The sequence below is a fragment of the Pleuronectes platessa genome, chromosome 16 (genome assembly GCF_947347685.1).
Source record: "Pleuronectes platessa chromosome 16, fPlePla1.1, whole genome shotgun sequence".
In the NCBI taxonomy this organism is placed as follows: domain Eukaryota; kingdom Metazoa; phylum Chordata; class Actinopteri; order Pleuronectiformes; family Pleuronectidae; genus Pleuronectes; species Pleuronectes platessa.
Window position 1 is genome coordinate 13,091,725 of NC_070641.1, and position 24,369 is coordinate 13,116,093.

At 44.8% G+C, this 24,369-nt stretch overlaps 1 protein-coding gene across 3 annotated transcripts; it reads left to right on the forward strand.

Moving 5' to 3' along the window:
* The first annotated feature begins 1,593 nt into the window (after positions 1 to 1,593).
* On the forward strand, positions 1,594 to 23,596 carry s1pr2 (sphingosine-1-phosphate receptor 2). 3 transcript variants are annotated; one of them, XM_053444030.1, is made up of 2 exons: positions 1,594 to 1,707; positions 20,400 to 23,596. In XM_053444030.1, the coding sequence occupies exon 2, from the start codon at positions 20,527 to 20,529 to the stop codon at positions 21,640 to 21,642; it is 1,116 nt and encodes a 371-aa protein (XP_053300005.1). In that variant the 5' UTR covers positions 1,594 to 1,707; positions 20,400 to 20,526; the 3' UTR covers positions 21,643 to 23,596. The 3 variants fall into 3 exon arrangements, with proteins under 3 accessions (XP_053300005.1, XP_053300006.1, XP_053300004.1); XM_053444031.1 differs by lacking the exon at positions 1,594 to 1,707 and adding an exon at positions 1,710 to 1,845; XM_053444029.1 differs by lacking the exon at positions 1,594 to 1,707 and adding an exon at positions 6,267 to 7,030.
* Positions 23,597 to 24,369: the final 773 nt, after the last annotated feature.

Below are 24,369 nucleotides of genomic sequence, written 5' to 3' on the forward strand. Positions count from 1 at the left end.
ACACAAACACACACAAACGCACACACACACACACACACACACAAACACAAACACACACGCACACACACACACACATACACACACACACACACACACATACACACACACACACACACACACACACACACATACACACACACACACACACACACACATATACACACACACACACAAGCACACACACGCTCATGCAATCCCTTGACTAACCTTTTGAACTCACTTTCTGGTCAATGAATTAGCCAGAGACGTCCGGGTTGGGTTTCTTTGGCGGTGCAAGACTGATGGCTGCCATATGGTTTCAAGTCAAATCAACAGATTTGAACAATTTCACTGTGTGATGGGCCTGCAGATTAAATGTGCTGTCTGTGTTGCTTGTACACCTCAGCCTATATCCATACTACTTTTTTATTGAAAACACATCAACTCTACTACAGCTACACCTGGTGTCCACACTGCTCCGGAGTTTTAGAGGGGCTAAAACACAGGCGTTTGGAGTCAACCTCCTATCACATGACCCCCCTTCCATAAGAAAACAACCGGCATTAGCCTTGCTGCCAGTTGAGGACTCAACATGAGCTGTGCTTCAAATCAGGGGCTGCATCCTTCCGAGGCTATGTTTGAAGACCAATAGCGTCATAGAGGCGCGACTAGACTGTCCCAAAGGCCGACAAATGCATCATTCAATCCTCGAGATATTAAGGCACCAACAGTTGGAGCCATACTTCTCCGACCTTTACGAGGATTACCTGCGTTTCGATGTTTTCAGTCTTTCAAAGAAGCAATTAGAAGCCTGATGCTAGTATCACACTTCAACTCATCAGAGCAGCATATGGTACAAATGTAAAAAAACAAACAAGGGGCTTTAAAGCTTTCCCGGGGGGGCAACTTCAGCTCTGTTGCTAGGAAATAGCAGTAAGGGTGGGACGAGGTGGTGACACAGATCGTGGGAAGCTTCAGTAGATCAGACGGTGGCATTTTGGTTTCGATCCTCTTTATCTATGTGGCCCACGAAGACCGCTTCCTTTGTGGGCCACGTAAACCAGAATGATCGAAGCCGTGCCGTTTAAAGGATGCAGCCCCTGAATTGAGAAACAGCTACCAACGATCATTCGGCTTGGTGACCTTGTTGTATGCCAACAGCTGTTGTGCAGTTAAATTATGCATTTTATAATAATACAACTGCTAGCATGTGAAGGAGACAAGCTATTAACTGATCAAGTCCTGTGTACACCAGGACCTGCATACCCACTGTACATGAGGGGTCTTGTGTGTTTTCAGGCCTGTAAATTTGGACGGGGATTAAAACTGATACGGAGCCAAAATGCTTGTGGGGACAGGGATAGTTTTATTTTGAAAACACAGACAAAAAACTAAAACGTAACAGACGAGTTATGAATTATAATGTCTATGGAACCGACTCTAATAATGGATTGTGTGGATTTGAATGAGTTTTGCTAAGGGTACTTCAGCAAGGCTTAATAAACACAGCACTAATCTGCAGGAAGCCACAAAAGTCATGTCTCCTCCCCCCCCCCCCCCCTCCCCTCAACCTGTGGGCCCCGGCCTCTCGCTTTACTATCCACTCTCCTCTCCTCTCAGAAGACAACTGTCCCCCAATACTAATACTCAAGCTGGGTTACCAGTACACAGCGCGGTGCAGCAGTGGACCATGGGAACAGTCTTTTCAGGCCCGATTGTACAAATAAGGTAACTTTATACTCCTGTGAGGCGTCTCAGTGCAGGGGTGGAGCAATGGATTATTGTGAAAAGACCATAAAGATGATTTCTGTGAGGGAAAAACATATAAATATGTTCCTTCCAAAGGGGAGACGCGAGCGCTGGAGGGTAAGTCCCAACTGTCTCTGATGCACAAACACATTAGCTAACATTAGAGACCCATCAGGCCCATATTCTCTTTGTGTGTGAGCAGATTAAGTGACCTAAAAAGCAGACAGTGATTCCGACTTTATTCCTGCATGTTGAACAGATCAAATTGTAAGAAGAATGCGAGCTCGTTTGTGCCAGTGGAAAAAAAAGGGGGGGGGGGGGGTTGGAACCTGCTATAGATGGCCTAGAGATAAGCAGTAAGATAACACTGCAGGTCTCAGGGGAGCGAGTGAAGGATGGACGGATTTCTTCTAAACCTGTGAACAGCACAGACATGTGGCACAGCCAGCACTTAAGCCCCAGTGTTTTGAGTGTGGAGAGAGATAAGCCGGCCTGTCTCCACGCGGCACTCGTCGAGAGGAAACCCAATCTCTGCCGCCACAAGCACTGTCTGTATCAATGAACTGCACGCACAGATAACACCTTTAAATGACTTATTAACAAAGCAGTAGAGATTTCGTTTAGTCAACATTTCACATAGAAGCTCCTGTTTATAATTAAGCTTTTCTGATGTGTGTCATCTTCCCGAACAATGCAATTTATGTGCAGATGCGGCAAATTCCTTAAACCTTGTAAACCTGTCTCGGTTTGATGAGCAGTCATGTGGCACAGAAAAGCGAACAATCACACAGTTGCTGAATGTTCACATTTCGTATAGCGCTCATTCTCTGTGCTAAAAATACACAACCATCTGATGATAAGATGATCTGTGAGCAAACAGAGAACAGTTTTCACAGACACTTCTTTAGGCATGACACCTTCATTCTGGTAGATAGAACATCTGTATGTTTCCTGTCTCCGGATAAAGAACACATCCGTGGTTCATTACGTGACAGCGTTTAATGTCACAGAGTGGCGTGTGGTTACCTTAGGTTCGTGCATTACCCACAGCTGCTTCTGTGCTTCAGTAGGATATGTGAATAAACAAGGGATGGGAAGTCCCTGCATCTTACAGAACACAGAGCCTGAGAACAGTTAGAGTTTACTGTTAATGACTTCCCCAGTGTAATCCCCCGTCTAAAAGTAGGATCGCAGAATATTTAGTTTATAGGACCAGCTTTGCCTTTTATGGATCTTGGGATCTTTGAACAAAGATCTTCAGAGACGAGTGACATGAAAGGTGAATGAAAGATTGTGTGTGTCGGTCGGAGAATCTACCTACAGTACTTTCTTTTGAAGTCTGACCTAAAACCTCTCAATGTTCCAATTCTGGTAAGGTCAAACCTATGTCAAGAAACCGCAGCGCCTAAAAGATTTTGTAAATTTGTCAGTTTTGCAGTTTGTCTGGTATAGGGGTAAAAATAATGACTTCAAAAGAAATATTTGCTAGATGTGCATAATAAGACTTGCTACTTCCCCTTGGTTTCAATATTGTGTGGAGCTCAGCAAACCATCTCCTTGTTATAGTTTCATACTGTTTACTGTGCAAAAATTTGAACTTCAATAAATCAAATCGCGCAATTTCTCTTGCTACTTGACAGATAGGTTGTTCATCCCGGAAAACCTGACATGGTTATTCAGTGGATTTCGGCCACGTCCCTCTCCTCTGTCTCTTGACGTAACACCATGATCTGGGCTCTGTGGGGCCCACACCATCTGCTGCAGGACTGATTGTTCCCCTTGTCTCTAAAGATAGTTCCTCGTGACTCTGGCTGTATGATTAGAGTGGCTGTCATGCTGCAACATGAATTAGGGTCGATCAGACACCTCGCTGATGGAATAGAAGAATCTCAACATCTTATCCTGAGTGTCTCAATGTCAAACTCCTGCTTGAACGTTGCTTCTCAAGCTTTTTCGGAAATGGAGGCAAAATGTGGGGCCTGTCCAGAAAGAAAGATTTAAAAAAGGGATTAAACTCAGTAATGCAAGAATAGTTCAGTCTCTATGCAAGTTGTGGCTTGTGAAAAAGTACCATCCCAGAGAGTTTATTTTGAGGTGCGTTCACATCCACCAGCACACGATGTCGCGGTGGTGGCGGCGGGGAGGTTTGTGCAGGAGGTTGCTAATAACAGCTGCCAGATGTGCAGAGTCCCCCGAGTCCGTGCACATTCTCACAGACAATGGAATGCTTGTGAGGAGCCCCAACAGGAAGTGAGGTCAGGGCTCTTGACCGCTCCCCTTAAGGCTTAGTGCGAGACACAGCAGTGGGGCAGCTTTACTGGAGCAGCTCCTGAAAGTGTCCCATCATAAAGCCGCCGACAGTGAGGAGCGAGTCCATAAAGCCTGTCTGCCACACAGCCATTACACGCTGCTCCGTCAACCTGCCAGCAGTTCAGCCGAGAGCACACAGTGTGAAAAGCGACAGTTACTGAAGCTGAAGCGCTAAAAAATTGTCTCCTTCTCCTGAGGTTGACAGTTGGCAGCGACCGACACAGAAGTGTTGCAAACTTTTTTCTATTTGCTTTTTTTCCACAAGTTTGTTCTTCTTTTTTTCCGAGCAGCCAGTAATTTCCACACAGCAGCGCTGGTGAGTGTAGTGAGAGTGTGTTGCACAACCCCACCACTCAGCCCCCACCCCACAGAAAACCATCAGCAGACGTGACATGAGTCAAAAGTCATTAAATGTGTTTGGTGGAGACCAGACACAACAGGAGTCATTTCCCTCACCTCCATTAGGTTGACTCTATGATTCCCCCCCCTATGTTTAAATGCTCTGATGTCATTCATGTTCAGAACAACCTGCGTGTGTATGTAAGTTCGTGTATTTGTTTGTGTGTGTGTGTGTTTGTGTGTGTGTGTGTGTGTGTGTGTGTGTGTGTGTGTGTGTGTGTGTGTGCTGACAGAGTGGTGACATTTGAAGAGGGAAATGTTCATCTCAGATTGTTCACACTGGAAAGTTCCCAGCCCCCTCAACCAACCTCTTTACATTTCCTCTGATTTTCCTCTGATGACACATTTCAGAAATTCTATTTTAGACCCTGTAGGAATGCCAGTTTGCCAAATTCTACATTTGTGTATAATTTGTATCATGTTTACAGCAGTCTTACAATATGTATGTATTATATCGTGATTAAAAGAAGGAAAAATGCTTAAAAACTGATAATGAAAGGAAAGAAAAGATAAGAATACAAGAACTCCTTCTATCTATCTTTCTATCATCTATCTATCTATCTATCTATCTATCTATCTATCTATCTATCTATCTATCTATGTATCTATCTATCTATCTATGTATCTATCTATCTATCTATCTATCTATCTATCTATCTATCTATCAATCTATCCATTATACATTAACATGTTCTTCTGCCACAAAATAATTTGTATCATGTTTACAGCAGTCTTACAATATGTATGTATTATATCGTGATTAAAAGAAGGAAAAATGCTTAAAAAACTGATAATGAAAGGAAAGAAAAGACAAGAATAAAAGAACTCCTTCTATCTATCTTTCTATCTTTCTATCTATCTATCTATCTATCTATCTATCTATCTATCTATCTATCAATCGATCGATCTATCTATCTATCTATCTATCTATCTATCCATTATACATTCACATGTTCTTCTGCCACAAAACAAAACAAAAGCAAAACAAAACAACAAACAAACTAACAAACAGACTATAATCTTCAGGGTTGAATTCTGACATGTTATTCAATCAAAATGAATACATAAAATATATGTAAACATATGTATGAACACTAAATAAATTGAAAATACAAAAACAATCATACATAATTGCACAATAACAGATAAAATCAACGTCTCAAACTCAACTTGATTTGAATTTATTAAGCGTATTAGCTGAAGGCTTCTGTTCTAAATCAGCATACAAGGAATTAGAATTTAAATGTGATCCCTATATTTGATCGATTTATTCCATTGTTTCGACTGTGCTGGATCCTTCTGGTTCTGTATTATTCTTTCCATATGACTTCCAGCTGTTAAATGAAGGTGAGATACGGTGATCCAATCGTCCTCATTCAGCTCCAAATGTGTTTGTTAAGAAAACTAAAAGATACTCTCACAACATTTACGCAGCTCCCTCTTCTTCATATCACATACACATGACATCATGGCCTCTCGGGATGACTTTGGCTTTCAGCGTAATGACTGTGAGGAGATTATTATGACCTCCTCTGGGGTTGCACAGAGGCCCCTTTTCTACTGGGTCCAGCACCTGCCCTGCTGTATGTCTAGGCACAGCCCAGAGTGACTAACCAGCCCTGACTTACCTTCACCTCATTCTTATTACACACAGAGCCAGACTTGGGGGGATGGCACATAGAAATTACACCGATGACTCATCAGGCACAACAAAAGATAATAAAAGATAATTTATGGAAATAACCTAGAAAATGTCCCAGAAGCAGATTGAGGCTGAAACTACTGTCTTATAGAGACATATGCGTGTGCTCTCAAGGGGAAACTGAGGCAGGACAAGTTGAGAAGTGTGGACTGTGGTTCATGCTGGGATCTGTTTGGAAAGAGGAAGTGAGGAGGTGGAACATCTGGACTTCATTTGAGCGCTGCAGAGTCGAAGAGCAGAGAAAGTCCAGAAATAGTCCTTCTTTTTTTTTAAATACTGTTTTCCATATTAAAACAATCCGCATCATGGGTATATGTCGACACTGAGACTCGATCGCGTCTCTTTATGGGCAAGGGACGTTTCCATACTCTTGTGTGTGTGTGTGTCTCCCTCCTGTGTGTTGGTGGGTGTGTGTTTGAGAGTGTGAGTGTGAGTGTGTATGTGTGCGCCTCCCCGACGCTCCACAGCCCCGTGGAGCTGTTGTTTCCCAGAGAGCAGTCAGGACAATCGGACGAACTGCTGGATTAGCGCGACAAAAGAGAAAGCGCGATCTCTGCCTCCCACTCATCCCGGCGCTCCTCGTTGTTATCGGAACCCGTGTTCAGGCTGCGTCTTTCTGGGGCGATTTTTGGGACCGGTTTTTTTTCGCGGTGGCGCACAGCACGGACCGATATGGATTTACCGCTGTCTAGACGAGACTCGCCGCCTTGCCCTGCGCGAAACTTGTGAGTGTCAGCGCTGCTCGTGGAGCCCCCGGAGCGCGGCACAGAAAGAGATAAAGTGAGGAGAAAGCGCACAAGTTTTTACGCACGCAGCCTTTGTGGGAACCGGTGATCACATGTGAGGACGTTTCGGAGACGTTTCGCCGCTCTGCACTGCATCTCTCATGGGGTGAGTAACTGTCTGTCTGTAGTGTCAAACAAAGAATCTAACTTGTATCTCCCACTGTCCTGTGAAAGTTTCCTCTCGGTTGAATAGCAAACTTCATTTACTCAGGTTAACAGGGGCTGATTAATCTTTTCTGTGACGTTCCTCTCATGACATCCACGGTCGGTTAATAATGAACTGAGAGTTGACTCACACACATCACTTGACAGCCGCGTGCACGGCCCCGCAGCGCGCCACACCACAACAGACTAGACTATACTTGACTGTATACTGCACTTTTACTTCCAAGGAGCAGGAGCAGCCTGCAGCCACAGCCAGTGTTTGGACTGCGTGTGACAGCTGCGTTTGTTAAACAGTGCGTGGCTGTGCGTGCGTGTGTGCGTGTGTGTGTGTGTGTGTGTGTGTGTGTGTGCGTGCGTGCGCGTGTTTAAATGAATAACATTGCGTGGGGTTAAATATTAACACGAGGGCCTGCAGCTGTCGATCATGGGGATCAATGCAGTCTGCGGCATCAAATGTAGGGTAAGTGTTTTTGTGGGTCGAGACACACGCACGCACGCACGCAAACACACATAGGACCTTGAATTGACTTCCATTCATTTCTGGAGAACGAAAACAGTAATCCTAACCTCAACAAGGGCCTCAGAAATTAAGCTTTGCCACAGTAGGACCTGGGCTCAAGTCCCGAGAGGTCCACGGGTCAGTGTTTGTGATGGAAAAGGTTCTGAAGAGGCAACAAAAACGAGCACACACACCCACACACACACACACACACACACACACACACACACACGAGCGCGCACACACAACGTCCCTTGGAGCCGTTGCGCAGCCTGCTGTGCCCCCTCCCTCCCTCCCCCACCCCCCCAGCTCTGACCCCTCCGAGTGTTGTTGAGGCTTGTTCATCCGTCACCCTAAAGAAGGCATTGTATTGAGAGGATGTATTAATAAGACAAAAGCCCCCATTATCCCGCATGTACCGGAGTTAATCTCATGGGGGCTGGAGATGTGCTCAACCACTGCGAGACAAGCGCACAGCTTCAATTTGCAATGCGACTGAGATTTAGCAGAATACACTGGTTTATATTGTTTTCAGAGATGTCAGATGAGTTAAAGATTTTCACTAAAGTGGGATGATATAAGGGATGAGTTCCTTTTAGTTGCATATCAGAATGGAATTCAAAGCTACCAGCTTTAGTAAGTCTAGTAGCTACATTTCCTTATCAGCGCTCTGAGGCCACACTCACTGCACAGTCCACCGATTGTGTCAAAAAAAAGTAGAGCCTCCAGAGAGAGGGATACATAGGTGTCAGCACTCCAGTGTTGGGGCATCCTGTTGTGGGATAAACCTGAAATCTCAGTGAGATAAGATGATAAGGTGGAGGAACTAATGTTTATTGCCCAGATAAAAGGCCCCATCCATCACTCTTTATCCAGTGGTCGGTCTGGTTCAGCTGCACAGTGTGGTGCTCATTAGCAGACCTGCCTGAAACTGTGAAAGGCTTGTGGTGACACTATCTCAAGCCCCAGTCGAGGTAATGGGGCGGGAAACCAAACTCTGAAATGCACGCGGATGCTACAAAGCCTGTTGAATTAACACGAGCAAACATCTTACTGTGATAACATCAAGAGTGGAGGGTGAAGAGGAAGCACGGTCAGCAGTGTTAGGAGAAGACTATCAAGTGTCGAGCGTCCTGTCAGCAGCTTCGTTGATGCTGGTTTTGTCTGCTTTGTTTGGTGGATGCATGCATGGTCACTTATACTCAGGTGTTTCTCCCAGCATGCCTCGGAATGGCAGGAGATGAGGCATGATGCAGCCTGCCGGCCGTCTGTGTTTCAGCACATGTGACCACATGGCTCATTACACCAGAACAACACCCACAACTCCACCAGGCCTTACCACTGCAGGCTTCTTCACATAATCGTTCCCAACCATCCTTGGCCTTGGCAAAATGAACCTCAGGGTTCTGCGAACGGTGTCAACTCATTGGTCAGATGCTCCGCTGCTCCAGGCTCAACGCAGCCTCTCCCAGACAGGGAGCAGACGTGGAATTACTCTAACCAGGCTATATAGAGGAATTTAAAGATGTAAGAGTGAGGGTGGACTGGTTCAGTCCAGCAGCACATGACATCATGCGTTGAGGATGTGTGTGTTGCTGACCCAGCTCACTGTGCACAGTGGCCCTGCTTCACTCCACAAGATGCCTGCTGAAACCGGACCCCTCTCAATGGGGAGTGCCGAGGTTAGCGTGAGAAATGAAGACAAATAGATGACTTCAATAAATAAATAGATGTATAAGTGCATTGGTGGATAAATAAATGAATGTTAATGCAGTGGTGGGAAATGGATTCGTGGGCTTATTATTTTGTGAATTTTTTTAATGGAACGGTTCACTAGGGGGTTGACGTAGTAGATGGGTGGAGGGTGGGTGGTGTCCATCCCTGAAGGATGCTCGGGTTTCAGTTCAGGCCTGGAAGCCATCCGCTAATAGGAAGCAGCAAGATGGCCTTTCTCTGGGCAGACTGACTTGTCTTTTGTTGTCTCTACTCACCACTTTATTCAGTCACACTGGAAGGGTAACAACAAAACAAGATCAGAGAGAGCGATCTGCCAGAGGCACCTTGGCTTTTTTTCTTTCTTTCTTTTCTTCACCTGGTTAAATGAAACCAGTCTTGCAGATGTAAATGTGCTTGACTTTCACAACTTCTGGGCCTTTCTCCGTGATATTAATAGTGTTCTGTGGACGGCCATCTGGGTTCTGCAGGCTCAGAGTTCGAGCTGGTACTCCCCCCTCTTTTCGACTGAAAAACACTTTCCTTGGGTGTGGCAGCTGGAGAAAAATAAACGCCTTCTGTTCGCAGGCTGCAGAAGCGCAAGTCACAACACACAGCTGACAGCATGCAGCTTTCTGATTCATAGCCAAGAGCTGGGAGTGTCTCAGATCGGAGAAATTAATATGGCGCCCTCCTTTTTAACCAACTTTGTATACACGTTTGAAAATTAAGATATTGTTGTTTCGTAAAGATATGAACCTGCACACTTATTTCTTCCCCTGCTCGTCTCTCCTTTTCAAAACAACCCTCCTGAGAAGAAGATGCTGTCAGTGCTGTTCTGATTGTATAAACATTTACATAAGCTGAAAAAGTCGATCTGCCTATTTCAGGAAAGCGAAAGAATCCATTAGCTTTAGAGTCTCCTGTTACATTCCTTTTCCACTTGAGGGACAAGATGTAAGACCCCCCATGATCAGGCGCTGATGCTTGTAGCAGCATGCCAGGATTTCCTGACGATTTCAGGGGGGGGGGGGTTGCTCGTCTGTCACGTCTCAGGCTTTGACCAGTCCTCGTTCCAAAATGCTGTCAGTTGGAAGTAATGCAGAAAACGTTCTTTTCATTTCTCTGACTGGCATTTTGCTTTGTGCAAGGCCGCTCGACAGACAGGAACATTGTGCATCATGCGAAGACAATGACAAGTAGATTAAACGCAAGGTTTCTTGTTACCGCCGTGGCTTTGGTTGGAATCGGCACCACTTTCCACCTCTCTTTGGGTCATACCGTGTGATTTATGTTCCTGTGGCAGCCTTAATCAGTGTGGTCATGTCGTGGTTTCCCGATTTCTGGTCATTCTCAGCGCTCACTCCGCAGCGATCCTGGAGCAGGTACACATGAAGATGCCGTGGTTTGTGGAGTCCACCTCCTCCGCCTCTGTCTTCTTCCATCTTGGAAGCCTTTGTTATACAGTCAGCTTTGTTTGTGCAGCTGGAAAACTCAGCAGGAGGATTTACTTCAGCGCACGAGCTCCCTTGATCCAGAAGTAAGCTGCAGACCGTTTTCTTGGATTTCAAATCACCCCATGCAGCCAGTGAGGGCCCGTTGAAGCCAATCATTAATTGTGGCCTCTCAGATTTTGTAATGCCTAACAGACTGTAAAACCTGCATGGGCTGTTTTGTTTAGAAAGAGCTGTTTATACTGAAAAGGCCTGAGCTTCAGTCTTTCCAGCCTTGAAGACACGATGGAATTAACCTCCAGCCATACACAAGCCGGGTCATGATAGAGGCCAGACTGCTCCACTGCAATAGACAGATTGAGTGGAAGTGAATGCTGTTTACTTAAAATGACGACAGTTCCAACATGTCCGTTTCAGAAGGCAAAGTCAAGTAGCTGTCATCTCGTAACCCCCCCGAAAGTTACACCAAAGCAACACTCACTTTCTGACCTGTTCAGTATTTTTGCAAATGATTCCTTGGCAATCCACTCGACCCAGACCTTGCATCAGTCCCAGTAAAGCTGCATAAGAAAAGCCAAGTTATTTACTGTGGTGCCTTTTCTTAAAAAAAAAAAGTACTTATGCAATGTTGCCAGGAAATAAAACAGACATAGTATCCCTCCAAGATTGTGTAACTTAACATACCCTCAAGACTCTTTCCATGCACACAATCGCTGGCCTTTAAATGCAGGTTGTAACTTTGGCTTATATATCGTTTTTGAGATACAGTGATGTCAGAGAGCGTAACTGATGCAGGTCTCACAGGAGTTTTTTTGTCAAGACATAAATGTTCTCTTCTGTGAAATTGAAAGTAGTGAGGAACAACTGTGGACTGTGTGAGCACAACACTGTTCTCTCTCCAGGCAACCGTGTTTTTCTGTGACAACAGAGCCACGTTTAATGGATCTGTGTTTGCCAGAGGAGACTGAAGTTGTTTTCCTATGCTGGACCACAAGGAGAGATGGAGGGCCTCCATTAATTTATCATCTTATCAGTTGGCACTAGGCAGAAGCAATCAGGGTGGCTTTGTGGCCTGTGTGTTAGCCTGTGTAGATGCTATCGCTTCTTCCTTGTGCTTTGCTTTGCTTTGTCGCCAGCAAATTCTCCTTCGCCGTGTCTGTGCTGTGCAGGGGAAGTTCACTGTGCTCGAAATCCCTGCGACATCAGTGGAACCAACACGATCGTCACAGCTTAAGCAACCCTCCTCCACACGCAGAATGGGTACAGTGTGTGTTGTCATGTCTCGTGTTCATTGGCACACCAAGCAACAGGTAACTGCAAACCCTGTCACGGCAACCACACAGTTTCCCAACGAGGAAGGGGGAACATGAGAAGGGGTGGAGTTCAAGGTCTAGCAGCGGAGTAGAATAGAAGCAGGGATCCAGGACAAAAGAGATCTAACAGAGGGTTCAAAGCCATTCATTATGGGAGACCTCATTGTAAAGACCAGAACACTGGAAGGTGTGAGAGGGGCTTGAGTGGCTGAAACTCGAATAAAGCGCAACCCACCCCTCAGATCTGAGGTTTCTGACGCTGATCAGCCAGACCTTACCTACCTGCTTTGTGCTGTTGACACTCCAGCCAGCGTGCACATGTCAAACATCTGAGCTAAAGGTGCTGTGTGGTTAACACTTACTTTTGCACCTGCAAATCAGACAAATCCATCGCTGAGCATTTGTGTGCTTTACCTCTGCTGCAACGCAAGCTTTAACTCATTACACATCCGGCAAGCTGCAGTGTGCCGGATGTGTAATGAGTTAAAGCAAAAGAAAAGTGTCTTCAAGAGTTAATGATGCGGATGATATTCTGAAAACTGTTATGAATAAATTCATGAATAATGACATGGATGTTCTGAAAAGGATTTGGGACACATACAGCTCTCAGAAATGATGTCCTTAGTGCCGAGCGTCAGTTTCTTGAATTGAGAGCTGATTGCACAGTATGCGCCGTAATGAAGTCTTTAATGGGGGGGCTATAAGAAAATGTCTGCTCCAGATGTGTGCTAAATAAATCCCTCTTGATGTGCATTTAATCACTTCTTTGTGGTCTCGTCTTTTGATGTCTGCGGCGAAGTTTGAAATATACGAGGAGGGGAGGGGGTGTTGGAGTGAGGACCGCGTGGCTCCACAAATCAGGGAGCGGTATGAAAAAGCAGAAATGCAAAACAGAGCAATATTTAAAGAACATGAATAATTTTCGAAGCCGTTGGCCTAAGTTGACAGGAGCGGTACGAGGGTGAAGGTATCACACTAATTGCCTCTCAGGCGCCACCCTTGGAGATCCCCCACCCCCCAAGTGGGGCAGACGTGGGGGTGGGGGGGGAGTGGGGGGGTCTCTCCATGCCGGTCATGCGGGTTATGGCTCCTGAGGCTGTATGATGTGCTTCTTTAGGCAGCTCTTTGTCTCCAGCTCAACTCGCTGCCACTCTGAGAGCCCCGCAGCACATGAACAGCTGCCATAAATAAAGCACTGAAAAGTTGTAGAGATGAACTGACTGAGAGGAGGGATGAAAAACAACACAAGCCCCTACGAAACATACAGTCATAATAGATTTATACAAATATATATATATATATATATATAAATGTATTCGCTCATGATTGAACCATGTTGACAGTCTGAACCCCTCACAAGAGGCTGCACCCAAACTGTCAAACTGTTTGACGAGCGAAAGGGTAATCCCTAATTATAAGCTGTATTGGGGACACTCACATCCCTAATATCTTTCGGCTTATACATGTTTTTAATGAAGCATGACTGTGTATAGCAAAATAAAAGACAAAGAGACACCAACGTTTTACTCTCAGAGCTAAAATGAAACCTCGAGCTCAGTGAAAAGACGGAAGCGATTCATCTCTCAGCAAAGAGGAACAGTTTTGTTCTTCTTCTGTTTTTGGTCTCATCTGATGCCGTGATGAAGTTAATCATGAAACTGATGCAAACTTGGAATAAACAGGTCTAGTATTTTTTGGGGGATGTGATCTGTGTTTGTCTGTGGCATAGTTTGACAAGCTACAGATGTTCCTTTGCCGAGATTGTTTTTTACGGTTTAGCTGAGCTCCTCTCCAAGCTAGAATCTGTGAGATACTGCAGGCCCCTTGTCTCATATCTCTCATCAGTCTGCTCTGCCTCTTGACTGTGCAAGTTATGCCTCGACACCAAAATAGGCTATTTTTCTCTCTCTCTCTCTCTGTCTGTCTCTCTCTCTGTCTGTCTCTCTCTCTCTCTCTCTCTCTCTCTCTCTCTCTCTCTCTCTCTCTCTCTCGTTTACATTTCCTATATAAAAACCCTCTATTTTTAATTTGTCTGGTGAATTAATGAGCCGCTGCAGTTTCAAAACAACGCACGGCCGACAAATATGCCTCGGCCCACACTTCCCTTTAGTGGCCTACAGTGTGTGAAATGACTATCACAAAGAGAGTCTGTCTCTTGAGATTTTATTGCTTTGATTTCTGCTGTTTAGTAAATATCAGTAAACTACTGCAGATATCTGTGGCCACAAGTTTAGCTTCAATATTGGCTGTTGAAGGAAATGGATTTTTTCTTTTTGGCCCACAGAACTATCCTTTGGTACAACGGTAAAAGTTGTTGATGCTTCACTGCTGAGTTTGATGTTAAACACGTATGTTTGTGGACATTGTCTTCGTTTCAGCTGTGCTTCTTTGTCACTGTTTTTGGCATCGGTGATATCAGAGAGCTTGTCTGCAGCGTGGCGTGGGACAGAAATCGGAGTGGCTTAAGATAAGCACAGAAAGCCATAACCAGAGAGAATTGTTCTTGTTTTCATTTCCACCGTATAGAAAGCGACGCTGCCGAGAAAGAGTGTAAACTGTGCGTGACTGTTTAGTCTGTGCCGTGACCAAGGTCGTCTGAAGGAGCGGGACACGGGTTTTAGTCGCCTCGCAGCAGCAACACAAGTCCCTCCCATCCCGGTGACAGTGATACTGGAAACATGGATGCTTTTTCCCTCGGAAAATGAGGGCGGACAATCAATAGTGTTGCTGTGCGAGTGTGAAAAGATTGCACTCACAGGGCCCTGGGGCTCATTGATAGATAGATAGAGCTGCATGAGGGGCACTGCAACCACCTGCCAGCAGACACAGTCCATCCCTGTGTTTTCTGTGGTTACACAGTGTGACTGCAGGGAGCAGCTCCATGCGGGGGGGGGAAAGGGCCCTGCCTTAATGGGCCCGTGTGTGCAGCAACAGTTTAGAGGAGGCCTGAGCTATCAGTGTGGAGACGAGAACATACAGTATGTCATTGCCCATAAGAAATGGAAACAAGTCGAGAAAGAGTGTGGGTGATGAGCCTTCTCACATATTTTTCTTCATTCATTTCCTTAAAGCTGAATCTACTGTGGTAGCAGCGGTGAAACCTTGTGGTGGTGAAAGCTGGGTTGTCTCCAGTGAGTCTGACATGTCAACACTTGACTGGGGGAACTTTCTGACTACCTCGCTACACTTTATATATGGAATTTTCCTCCTCAGGTACTATTTCTCTGAAATGCTCGTGTTTCTTTCTTAGAACGAGTACTGACAGTGATAACAATGATACTTTGTATTAATCACACACCCAAGGACATTTTATAAATCCCATAATTCGGCCATAAAACAACATAAAACAATTGATAAAACATAAAATATAGATACTGGTCATAATGGCACACAGCAGAGCGCATACCTCACAGGATAGCCTCTGTAAATTCAATCAAGTCGCACCAAATGTGACACACACATAGTTATCAGTCATCTAAATCTGGCTGATTTGTGTTTTCAGGATACATGTACATCTTTTTTTCAAGTCAACAAAATGTTGAAAAACACAATGTTAAAGAAAGTAAAAAAGAAAATCTGGGATCCACCCCGAAATTTCTTTGAATTCCCTCAAGTAGAACAAACAAACAACAAAACAACAAAAATAGGCAAAACATAACGTTGGCGGAGGTAGAGAGCAGTTCCTCACTGACACCGACGGTTAATGGCTGTGAAACAGGAAGGAGCAAATCTCAGCAGCAGATGCTCTCTGTGTGTCCGTGATGGATGACTTGTGACTGTTCTTAAATCTGAGGAGCGGTTAGGTCTTTATTAAGAGAGAAAGGCCCACTGTGTTTTAGAGGGGGTGCAGGAAGTCATTAAACTTCCCTCAAATGGAAAATGCACGTGATTAACGTTTTCATATTTCAGTCTGAACAAAAAAGAACCTTTCTGTTATAGTCTGCTGCATTTGTGGAGACGGTTCTGTGAATACACACAAGATTGAAGCTGAATCTGGTGCCGTGTTTCCATCACAGCGACTTACCAGCAGGTTGTGTGAAGGGCAGATTGAGAGAGATGTGTTAGCGGATGTTTCAGACCACAAACAGCTCAGCAGAGAAACAAACAGTGAACACGTTTCAGTGCAAACAATCGCTGCTCTGACCTCAACTGAAATATTTGTGCAATGATACATTGTACGTGTGAGTGAAAATGCGCCTGTGCAGTTTCTCTTTGTCGAGGCTTAGGTTGCTTTTAAGTGCTTTTTGCTTAAGAGAAGCGGGGGGCGACAGGTAGAAGGTGGCGTCATGGGCCGGCATTGCCTTTTTCTTTTCTTTTTTCTGGCGAGCAGAGGGACGGTCGGCTAATTGGGGCTTATCAGGTGTTTCTTGAAAAAACACCTTAGGCTTTTGTGCAGCTGTCAGCCCCATGATGGAGAGGGAAACTCGGGCTTGTTGGGATTAGGAGAAAACCAGAGTCACCTTTCAACAGGGACCATCAGTCCGTTTTAAATCAACTATTGGATGTTAGAAATAAACTAGGCTACAAATGCAGCCACTTGCAGCAGTGGTCCAATGGTTCATTAAAGCAAATTCTCACGTGAACGCTCCAAAAAATATTTAAGAGTGAAATAGTTGCATAAACCCAATGTGTTTATTAAGAATTTTAAATACCTTACTTTTAAATCATCCTTATGATAGAACTTTGTAATCCTAATGGAGGCAAATCTTACAATACATAATTCTTCTAAGACGTTTTAATGCATGTGCGGTTGCAAAAAACCCGTTACACACTTTTTTCGCATGCCTGAAGAATGTGTGAACACCTCAAAAGCATCATTTCACATATGAAGAGAAACGTGTTATATTTGTGGGCATAATAAGGATAAAAAAAAAACTTGAAGGATTTCCTGTCTGTTGTTTGTCTTCCTTTGTCTCTTTGGAACTAGTTTTTTATTCCTCTGTCTGTTCTTTCATCACCTTGTCAGAGCGTGTCTGCGAAATACAGACAGGATATTGTGTTGAGCTGTCTGTCACGTTTCTTCACCTTCACCTTCAACTAAATGTTTGTTTATGAAACTCCTTCACGTCTGTTTTCAAGAAGTTTAGTTTACATTTGAAAAATATGTTAATTCCTAGAGTATCGAACATCTACGTCCCACTCAATAAAACTCAAGTGTATTTTTATAATTATTAAGTCACAGGGGGGAAGAACTTGAATCCGTTTAAGTAGCCTTTGCTTGTGAATGAATACATTGGGAGTATACTGCTCAGTCTATTTTTACAAATTAGCAATGCAACCTAAATATAGATAAATTATAGTTGAGTTATATGGAAACACATCTATGCATACATGCATCGAATGCAAAATATACATTGATTGTAAGTGTAGACATGTAATTCAGAGACACAACAATCTCCCAATTGTGGTAGTTAAGAAAGATGTTGGACACTGCAGCAAAAAAATTTAACAATGTCTGACTTCCGTTGTGAATATGTGACAGTTACATCTCGGTCACACATAGCTCACTACCCTGACGATTGGTCAGGAGGGCGGCGCTGCATAGTAGGAAGTCTCACCGGGACATCTGCACTCCAGCCAATCACGGTGGAGATATCCGAGTGGCGCTCGACAGGTGGAGGGGCAGGGCCGCTTTGCCTGCAGAGAGGGTGCTGTTGGCAAACCAGCCTGTCAGGTTTCCCCACACACAACGAAATCCCCTGATGACAGACGCCGAGGACTCCGTGTTGTCAGTGGGACCTTGAGTTGTCTACACAGCAGATGGAGAGAGAAGTGACCGGAGCCAACCTGGCAGAGCCGAGTGAAAGAAACCAGACGAGACCGACCCACGAGCACTCAGTCCTCATTACGACATCCATGCTTACCTACTCCCTACGCGCGGGTTGAGCCACACCCATCTTTGAACTCATTTTGATCCCAAACACTCACCTAAAATGTTTTGAATGTGGATATTGTACACTTGTGACACTGGTGCTGCAAACATCTTTGCACAGACACTTGCTGAAGTACTGAAAACCACGTCTGTGACAGATCCCGCTGCAGTCGGTGACTCCAGGGCCACATTTTGCCACAGTGGTTCCTAACAAAGGAAAACCAGCGCTTTTTCCTCTTAGTGGGCTTGGGGCGGTGGCGATACAGAGCTGGTCTATCTCAGCTGACTTTTCCATTAAATAAAATAGGCTGCTATAATGTGACCTAATGTAATTACAGCTGGCACACGTGCTCTGCCTCAGGTTTCTTATTCGTGTGTATTAATCGTGCTATAAAGGATTGGGGGGAGGGGCGGGGGCTGTTCTGCTGTAGAGGTTCTGACAAGGGGGTGCTCAACTGTAAATAAATTCCTGCTATGATACAGTTGCAGCGGCCAAATGGAAGTGTGCTGTCTCATTATTAAGGCTGAAGGGCACCGCTCTTCACATTGAAGGAGACTATTGTTCTTTGTTCCAGCTTGGGGAAACATTTTGCTGGTTATTACTGGAAACCAATAGCAGCTGTGTGCAGAAATGTTTTCTGTGCACAGTTCTGTGGTGCAACACTTCCCACCGGCGACTTTGTGTGTCCGTGTGCTCATCACAGTGACGTCTCGGATTCCTGCCTTTGTGTCCAGATGCCGTTCCACATGCATGCTCGCTGTCCGGCTTTGTCTCCATCCCCTCTCCATCTTTTCGCTCTCCCAGGTTTTGAGTTGAAGCCCACAGCAGAACAGAGGAGAAAGAGCTCCATCCCCACTTTCCACTCAAGGTTTCCAGTTATGAGCTGCCGCAGCCACCCAGTGCCGGTTGTGAAGTCAGGCATCGGTGTAGAATTACCTCTGGAGCTGGCCCTGCAAAAGGGATCCTGTTACTTTTGACGGATTTAAGACACCAGCTCCACCTGTAATTAGATTTACAGAGCCTTTAAGTTTTTTTCTCACCCCTATTACTGCAGCCTGTTTTATTTGGGTTTGGTTTATCTATAGGTTTTTCCTCATAGGAGCATTTTAAGTCATATTACTGATTCAAATTTTTTTGGGGTATAATTCCTTATTGTAAATTTTTCAAAAATTTGACCAGGCATCGGGATATCACTCACACAACCATGCAACATCCGCATTAAGTGTATAGAATAATAAACGGCAGCATGTCAGTGACTACTCAGGTAGCTTTAGAGTCCAGGAGTCTCCCTCCTCCACTTCTTGGGTATCTGTTTGATTTTGTTGCCGGATTTTCTGAACTGGTTGGAAGGGGCCGGACAGGCTGAAGAGGTCTGGCTAATGCACGAGCTATGCTGAAGTTTCAAGAGGTAGCTCACTGGAGTGGAATGGTTCGCTCCCCACAACAATGCCCTGTGTTGACAGCCGAGTGCTCGGACAGGGTTGGTGGAATGTCCCCTTCTGACTGCGAGCGTGGCCCTTTTGTCTCAGCGCCAGTGCTCACAGAGCCTCACAGAGTGGTTTATTCCTCTACCTGAAGATGGTCTCTGCCCGCTCAGGCTCAACATCCCAAAAAGTGTCCTGTTCCTGTCAGCAAAAATATTTTCACTTCTTAAAATCTAGATTTTGGCCCCTTTATGGCCTCTGATCAGAAGAGTCCTTCATCAGCCCCTGACCTTTGTTGTAATTTTTCAGAGCAAGTTTATATTCCCCTATCAGAGTCATTTTTGTAAAGCACATTTATAATCCCTGCCCGTTTGTATGTCACATACATGTTAAGATTACAAAGGACACATCTGCACGGATTTGTCAGGAAACTATTTTGTGAGCGTTTTTTCCAACATTTTCACTCGTTACCCAGGGAATAAATAATGGATCTTGAAAAAAAAAACTTGGTGCAGCTGGCGGGAATTTAAGGGAGTGTTGGAGCTTGGTGGAGGTAATCGCTCTACTGAATGTCCTTCTAGTTTTAGACTGCAACAAGCTGCAACTGTCTTCTTCATGGGAATTCAGGGCAGGATGTAACAGATACAGTGAGTGCCGTGTATTCGCTGAGCGGCCATTAATTAAATGTAGGTTTTTCCACTAAATCAAATATGCTCACTCTTCATGTTGAATTTTGACACCTGAAGGACATGACAATATATATATTTATTATTTCAAAGCACGGCCCTTTTGCTGCTTCTTCTGACTTTGATGTTGAGTTACTACAATGACATCTACTAAAAGTAAATTGAAGAAAACGTTTCCACTCTGGAGACTGAGGCACAGGTTGTTGCTTAGAGACTTTGTTTTGCTCAAAGAGTTTGTCTTTGGCGAGCGCGTGACTTTTCCAAAAAATGTATGTTTGATTTGCCACAGTTTATTCAATGTCCCCTGTGACTAACCCAGGCCTTCTCTCTCTTCCTGTGTCTGTGCAGGTGACCCACATAGAGCTTCTAAGACGCAACTGTGGGACAGGCAGTCCCCCTCGCGTTCTGGGCCTGCTTCCTGTCCTGAGAGGCGATGATAATCTGCGTAGACACTCTTCACGACTCCGCTGTGTGAATGAATCTTTGCCGTAAAGCCACCGTGCTCTGCCAGCCCGTCACCATGAGGAGCAAGTATTCCGAGTATTACAATCAGAGTCTCATCCGCGCCTACTATGCGTACGCAAAGAACAAGACCGAGCAGGAGCTGGAAACGTACTATAAGTCTAAAAAGCAGCTCGGCACCCTCAACATCGTCATCGTGGTCCTCTGCACCATCATCATCCTGGAGAATCTGCTGGTCCTCCTCGCCGTCTGCCGCAACAAGAAGTTCCACACCGCCATGTTTTTCTTCATCGGCAACCTGGCGTTCTCTGACCTGCTGGCAGGCTCGGCCTACATAGCCAACATTTTTCTATCAGGGCAGAACACTTTCAAGCTGCTGCCTGTGCAGTGGTTCATCCGGGAGGGCACCGCGTTCATCGCTCTGGCGGCTTCTGTTTTCAGCTTGCTGGCGATAGCTATAGAGCGCTACACAGCTATTACCAAGGTGAAGGTTTACGGCTCCTCCAAAACGTGCCGCATGTTCATCCTGATAGGAGCATGTTGGGTCACCTCCATCCTGCTCGGAGGACTACCCATCATCGGCTGGAACTGCATTGACAACCAACCTGAATGCTCGGCCGTGTTGCCCCTCTACTCCAAGAAATACATTGTCTTTGTCGTGACCATATTCAGCCTCATATTGCTCTCTATTGTCATCCTTTATGTAAAGATCTATTTGATTGTACGCTCCAGCCACCACGAAGCAACCCACTCACCGGCCTATTCCCTTTTGAAAACAGTCACAATAGTGCTGGGTGTCTTCATCATGTGCTGGCTGCCAGCTTTTACCATCCTCCTCCTTGACTCATCCTGTGGCATACAGTTCTGCAGTATCCTCAACAAAGCAGACCTCTTTTTTGGCTTTGCCACTCTGAACTCAGCTCTTAACCCAGTCATCTACACGCTGCGCAGCAAGGACATGAGGAAGGAGTTCCTGCGCGTGCTGTGCTGCTGGGGGGTGCTGCAGAGCGGGCGGCCCAAAGAACGCTGTCTGGTCCCTCTAAAGAGCTCCAGCTCCCTGGAACACTGCACGAACAAAAACGAACACCAGAGCATACCCATCATGCAAGATTGTACCACCTGTGTCTAATTTGGTGCAAACACATCAGTGTGCTTGTGTGTGTGTGTGTGTGTGTGTGTGCATGTGTGTGTGTGGGTGTGTGTGTGTGAGAGTGAATGTGTGTGTGTGTGTGAGTTAAAGCAGAGAGGCTGTGATGAGATATTAAAGAGAGCAGGCCGCGGACTGACATGCGCGGCGAGGCCGGAATGCGGCAGTGTGCAGTGACACAAACTCCAATGCAGACTTTCTTATTACATAAAACTTGTGTGAATTCACAATCATCATTCAAACCATTCACCCATTCACTGGGTGTAAAAACACAATGTTTCAAGGTGTAACTAATGTAAAAGGAGAGAACTTTCTGAAATGTGAAAATAGCTTTTTTTTGATATAGGTACTCCCATTAGTTAATATGGAGTTGCATACAATTTTAATGTATAAGCCAGTCATCTTGTCTTTCTTTCTACACATGTAAACTCCTATTAAAAGTCAAAAAATGGAACAATAGCATGCATTATATCGTAGATATGGTGAGTTGTTATGGGCCTTTCAGGAACTGCATCAATGCAAAGCTTGCAAAATTGCACTTTGTAGATTTCTTTCGTGATTGTTGTCCTTTGTGAGGTTTAACCACATTACTCTTCCTCTGTGATATGTGTTAACATTAGGCCTTTAAATTCACCGCTTGTTCTTGACTGAAGCGAAGGCATGATCCGCTCCGCTCAACACGGAGCTCCACAGAAGCCATACTAGCACGAGTCTCCCCCCAACCAAACCAGGGCTATATATCCCCTATATAACCTTGCATCTGATGAATCTGCTTACATTTAATGCATGGAATCCTAACTCTTTTGTAAGCACTAATGTGTATGATATATTCCAGCTCCAGCCTCCATCATTAACAACCCCTTCCCTCGTTTGTTCCTCATAATCTGCCCCTCTCGCTTTTACTGTTGTCTTTTGTATCTGAACAGTTTCCGTGGAGGAAGGCCTAATCAGAAAGCACGTTTCCTGAAGTGAGTTGGCACTGATGAATTTTACTCATTGACAGCTGTCCAGCAGCTTTGACTCATGGGACCGATGTCCTGACAGTGTTGTAGCAACGTAGCCGCGATGTGCCGTCTCTGTTTGCGCCTTCCTCTCTGGGATTGAGGCTGAATGTATGTATGAAGTGTCCGGGGCCGGCGCTCCGTTGTTGACAGTATTATTGATCATGATTTTTAAATAACCAAGTCACTGACGATCGGAGAGTGGGATGAATAGAGTAGATCACTCTCACTGTGAATTCTTAAATAGCACCATGAACAAAAATATTGTTGTGAACTTCCTGGTTTAATTTACTTGCCATGTGTCGCGTGTAACTTTACACGTCTCGTCTTTCCCAAAGATCCCTCGCCTCCCCTACAAAATAAGAGAAGTTCTTGTTCCAAAAGCACAGGGGAGTGTGTGTGTGGGGGGGTCGTCTTTAATTTCTAGTATCCTACAACTCGTAACTTCCTTCAGCCATAGGAAGTCCGGTTTGTCATTGTCCGGTTCCTGTTGTTCAGGGTTACACTAACCTTCTTCCTGTAGACACACATTTAAAATCCTCCTCAACCTTCAGTTTTTGTTCATATTGACATTTAGATGGCCAAGTAGAAATGGTGAAAAGCACTTTGGCAGCTTCAGTGATGTTTGCGTTCCCCCAGTTTTTTTTTTCAGGTGGAGATTTGTTTTAATCTATGTACCTATCATTGTGTTGCCTGATTTTATGATTTTTTTTGATAAATATATAAAAAACTATGTATGTTTGTAAGTATGTATGTATCTTTGTACAGTATGTATGATTTGTGTTGTATGAAATGTCTCGTGTGCAATAGCCTTGTGTGTCCAGTAGCACGCTGCCTGTGTTAAACCGGTACAATCTGAAACACTAATGTTGGTACATAAACAATTTTTATAATTGCATTCCCTTTTTATAAAATAAATGAAATACTGAAATAAACCAATTTTTGTTTGTTTGTTTCTTTGTTGTGTTGTCACTTTAAATACTCAGCTGAGAGAAAAAAAATTGTTGCAGCTGCATCTTTTCTGCAGGTCCTGAGATGTTTCTCCCTTTGGTGCCCACAAAACAGCAGCATTTAATCAAAACATGCTCTGACAAGGTCAGGAAAACGCAAGCATCGTCATGAAAGTACAACATTGCACATGCAGAAGCTGCTCAGCCATTAATCACTGCTCTCTTACCTAATAATATTTTTTTTCAATTGGTTAAAGGCAGAGGCAGGACAGGGCTATGATGGGAAGCTGAGCAGAGGGCAGGGAGGGTGAACACAGGGTTTGATATGGAAGAATGTCTATTTGTAAGATTGTTTGTCTGAGGGAAGCATAAAGAATGGCCCTGGGAGAGGTTTTCGGGTAAGGGGGAGACTTGGGGTGAGGGGAGAGGCTGACTTATAGTGGCCTTGAGAGAGTTGGGCCTGTTTCCTGTCAGACGTCCAGGATTCCTGGGTGGGAACACTGGCTGAATCAGCCCCAGGAGGGTGCGCTGCTGGGAAGTGGGCCAAGTCTTTCCAGTGCCCTGCAGGATATAACATCAGCCTCAGAGGCCTAAAGGTGAAGTTGTGTAGACAAAAACATTGAAGTTGGCGCACAAGAGTCATATGCGTTAACAAGAAAGCCCTACTATTTCACAGATCATCTCTGTAGATTATGTAAATAAACATATACATTTTCCCAGGTCACTTTGGGGAACATTACACTTTGGGGACTTGAACT

Excerpts from the sequence above, each read along its gene's own strand:
- s1pr2 (XM_053444030.1), top strand. The coding sequence starts at position 20,527 with ATGAATCTTTGCCGTAAAGCCACCGTGCTCTGCCAGCCCGTCACCATG.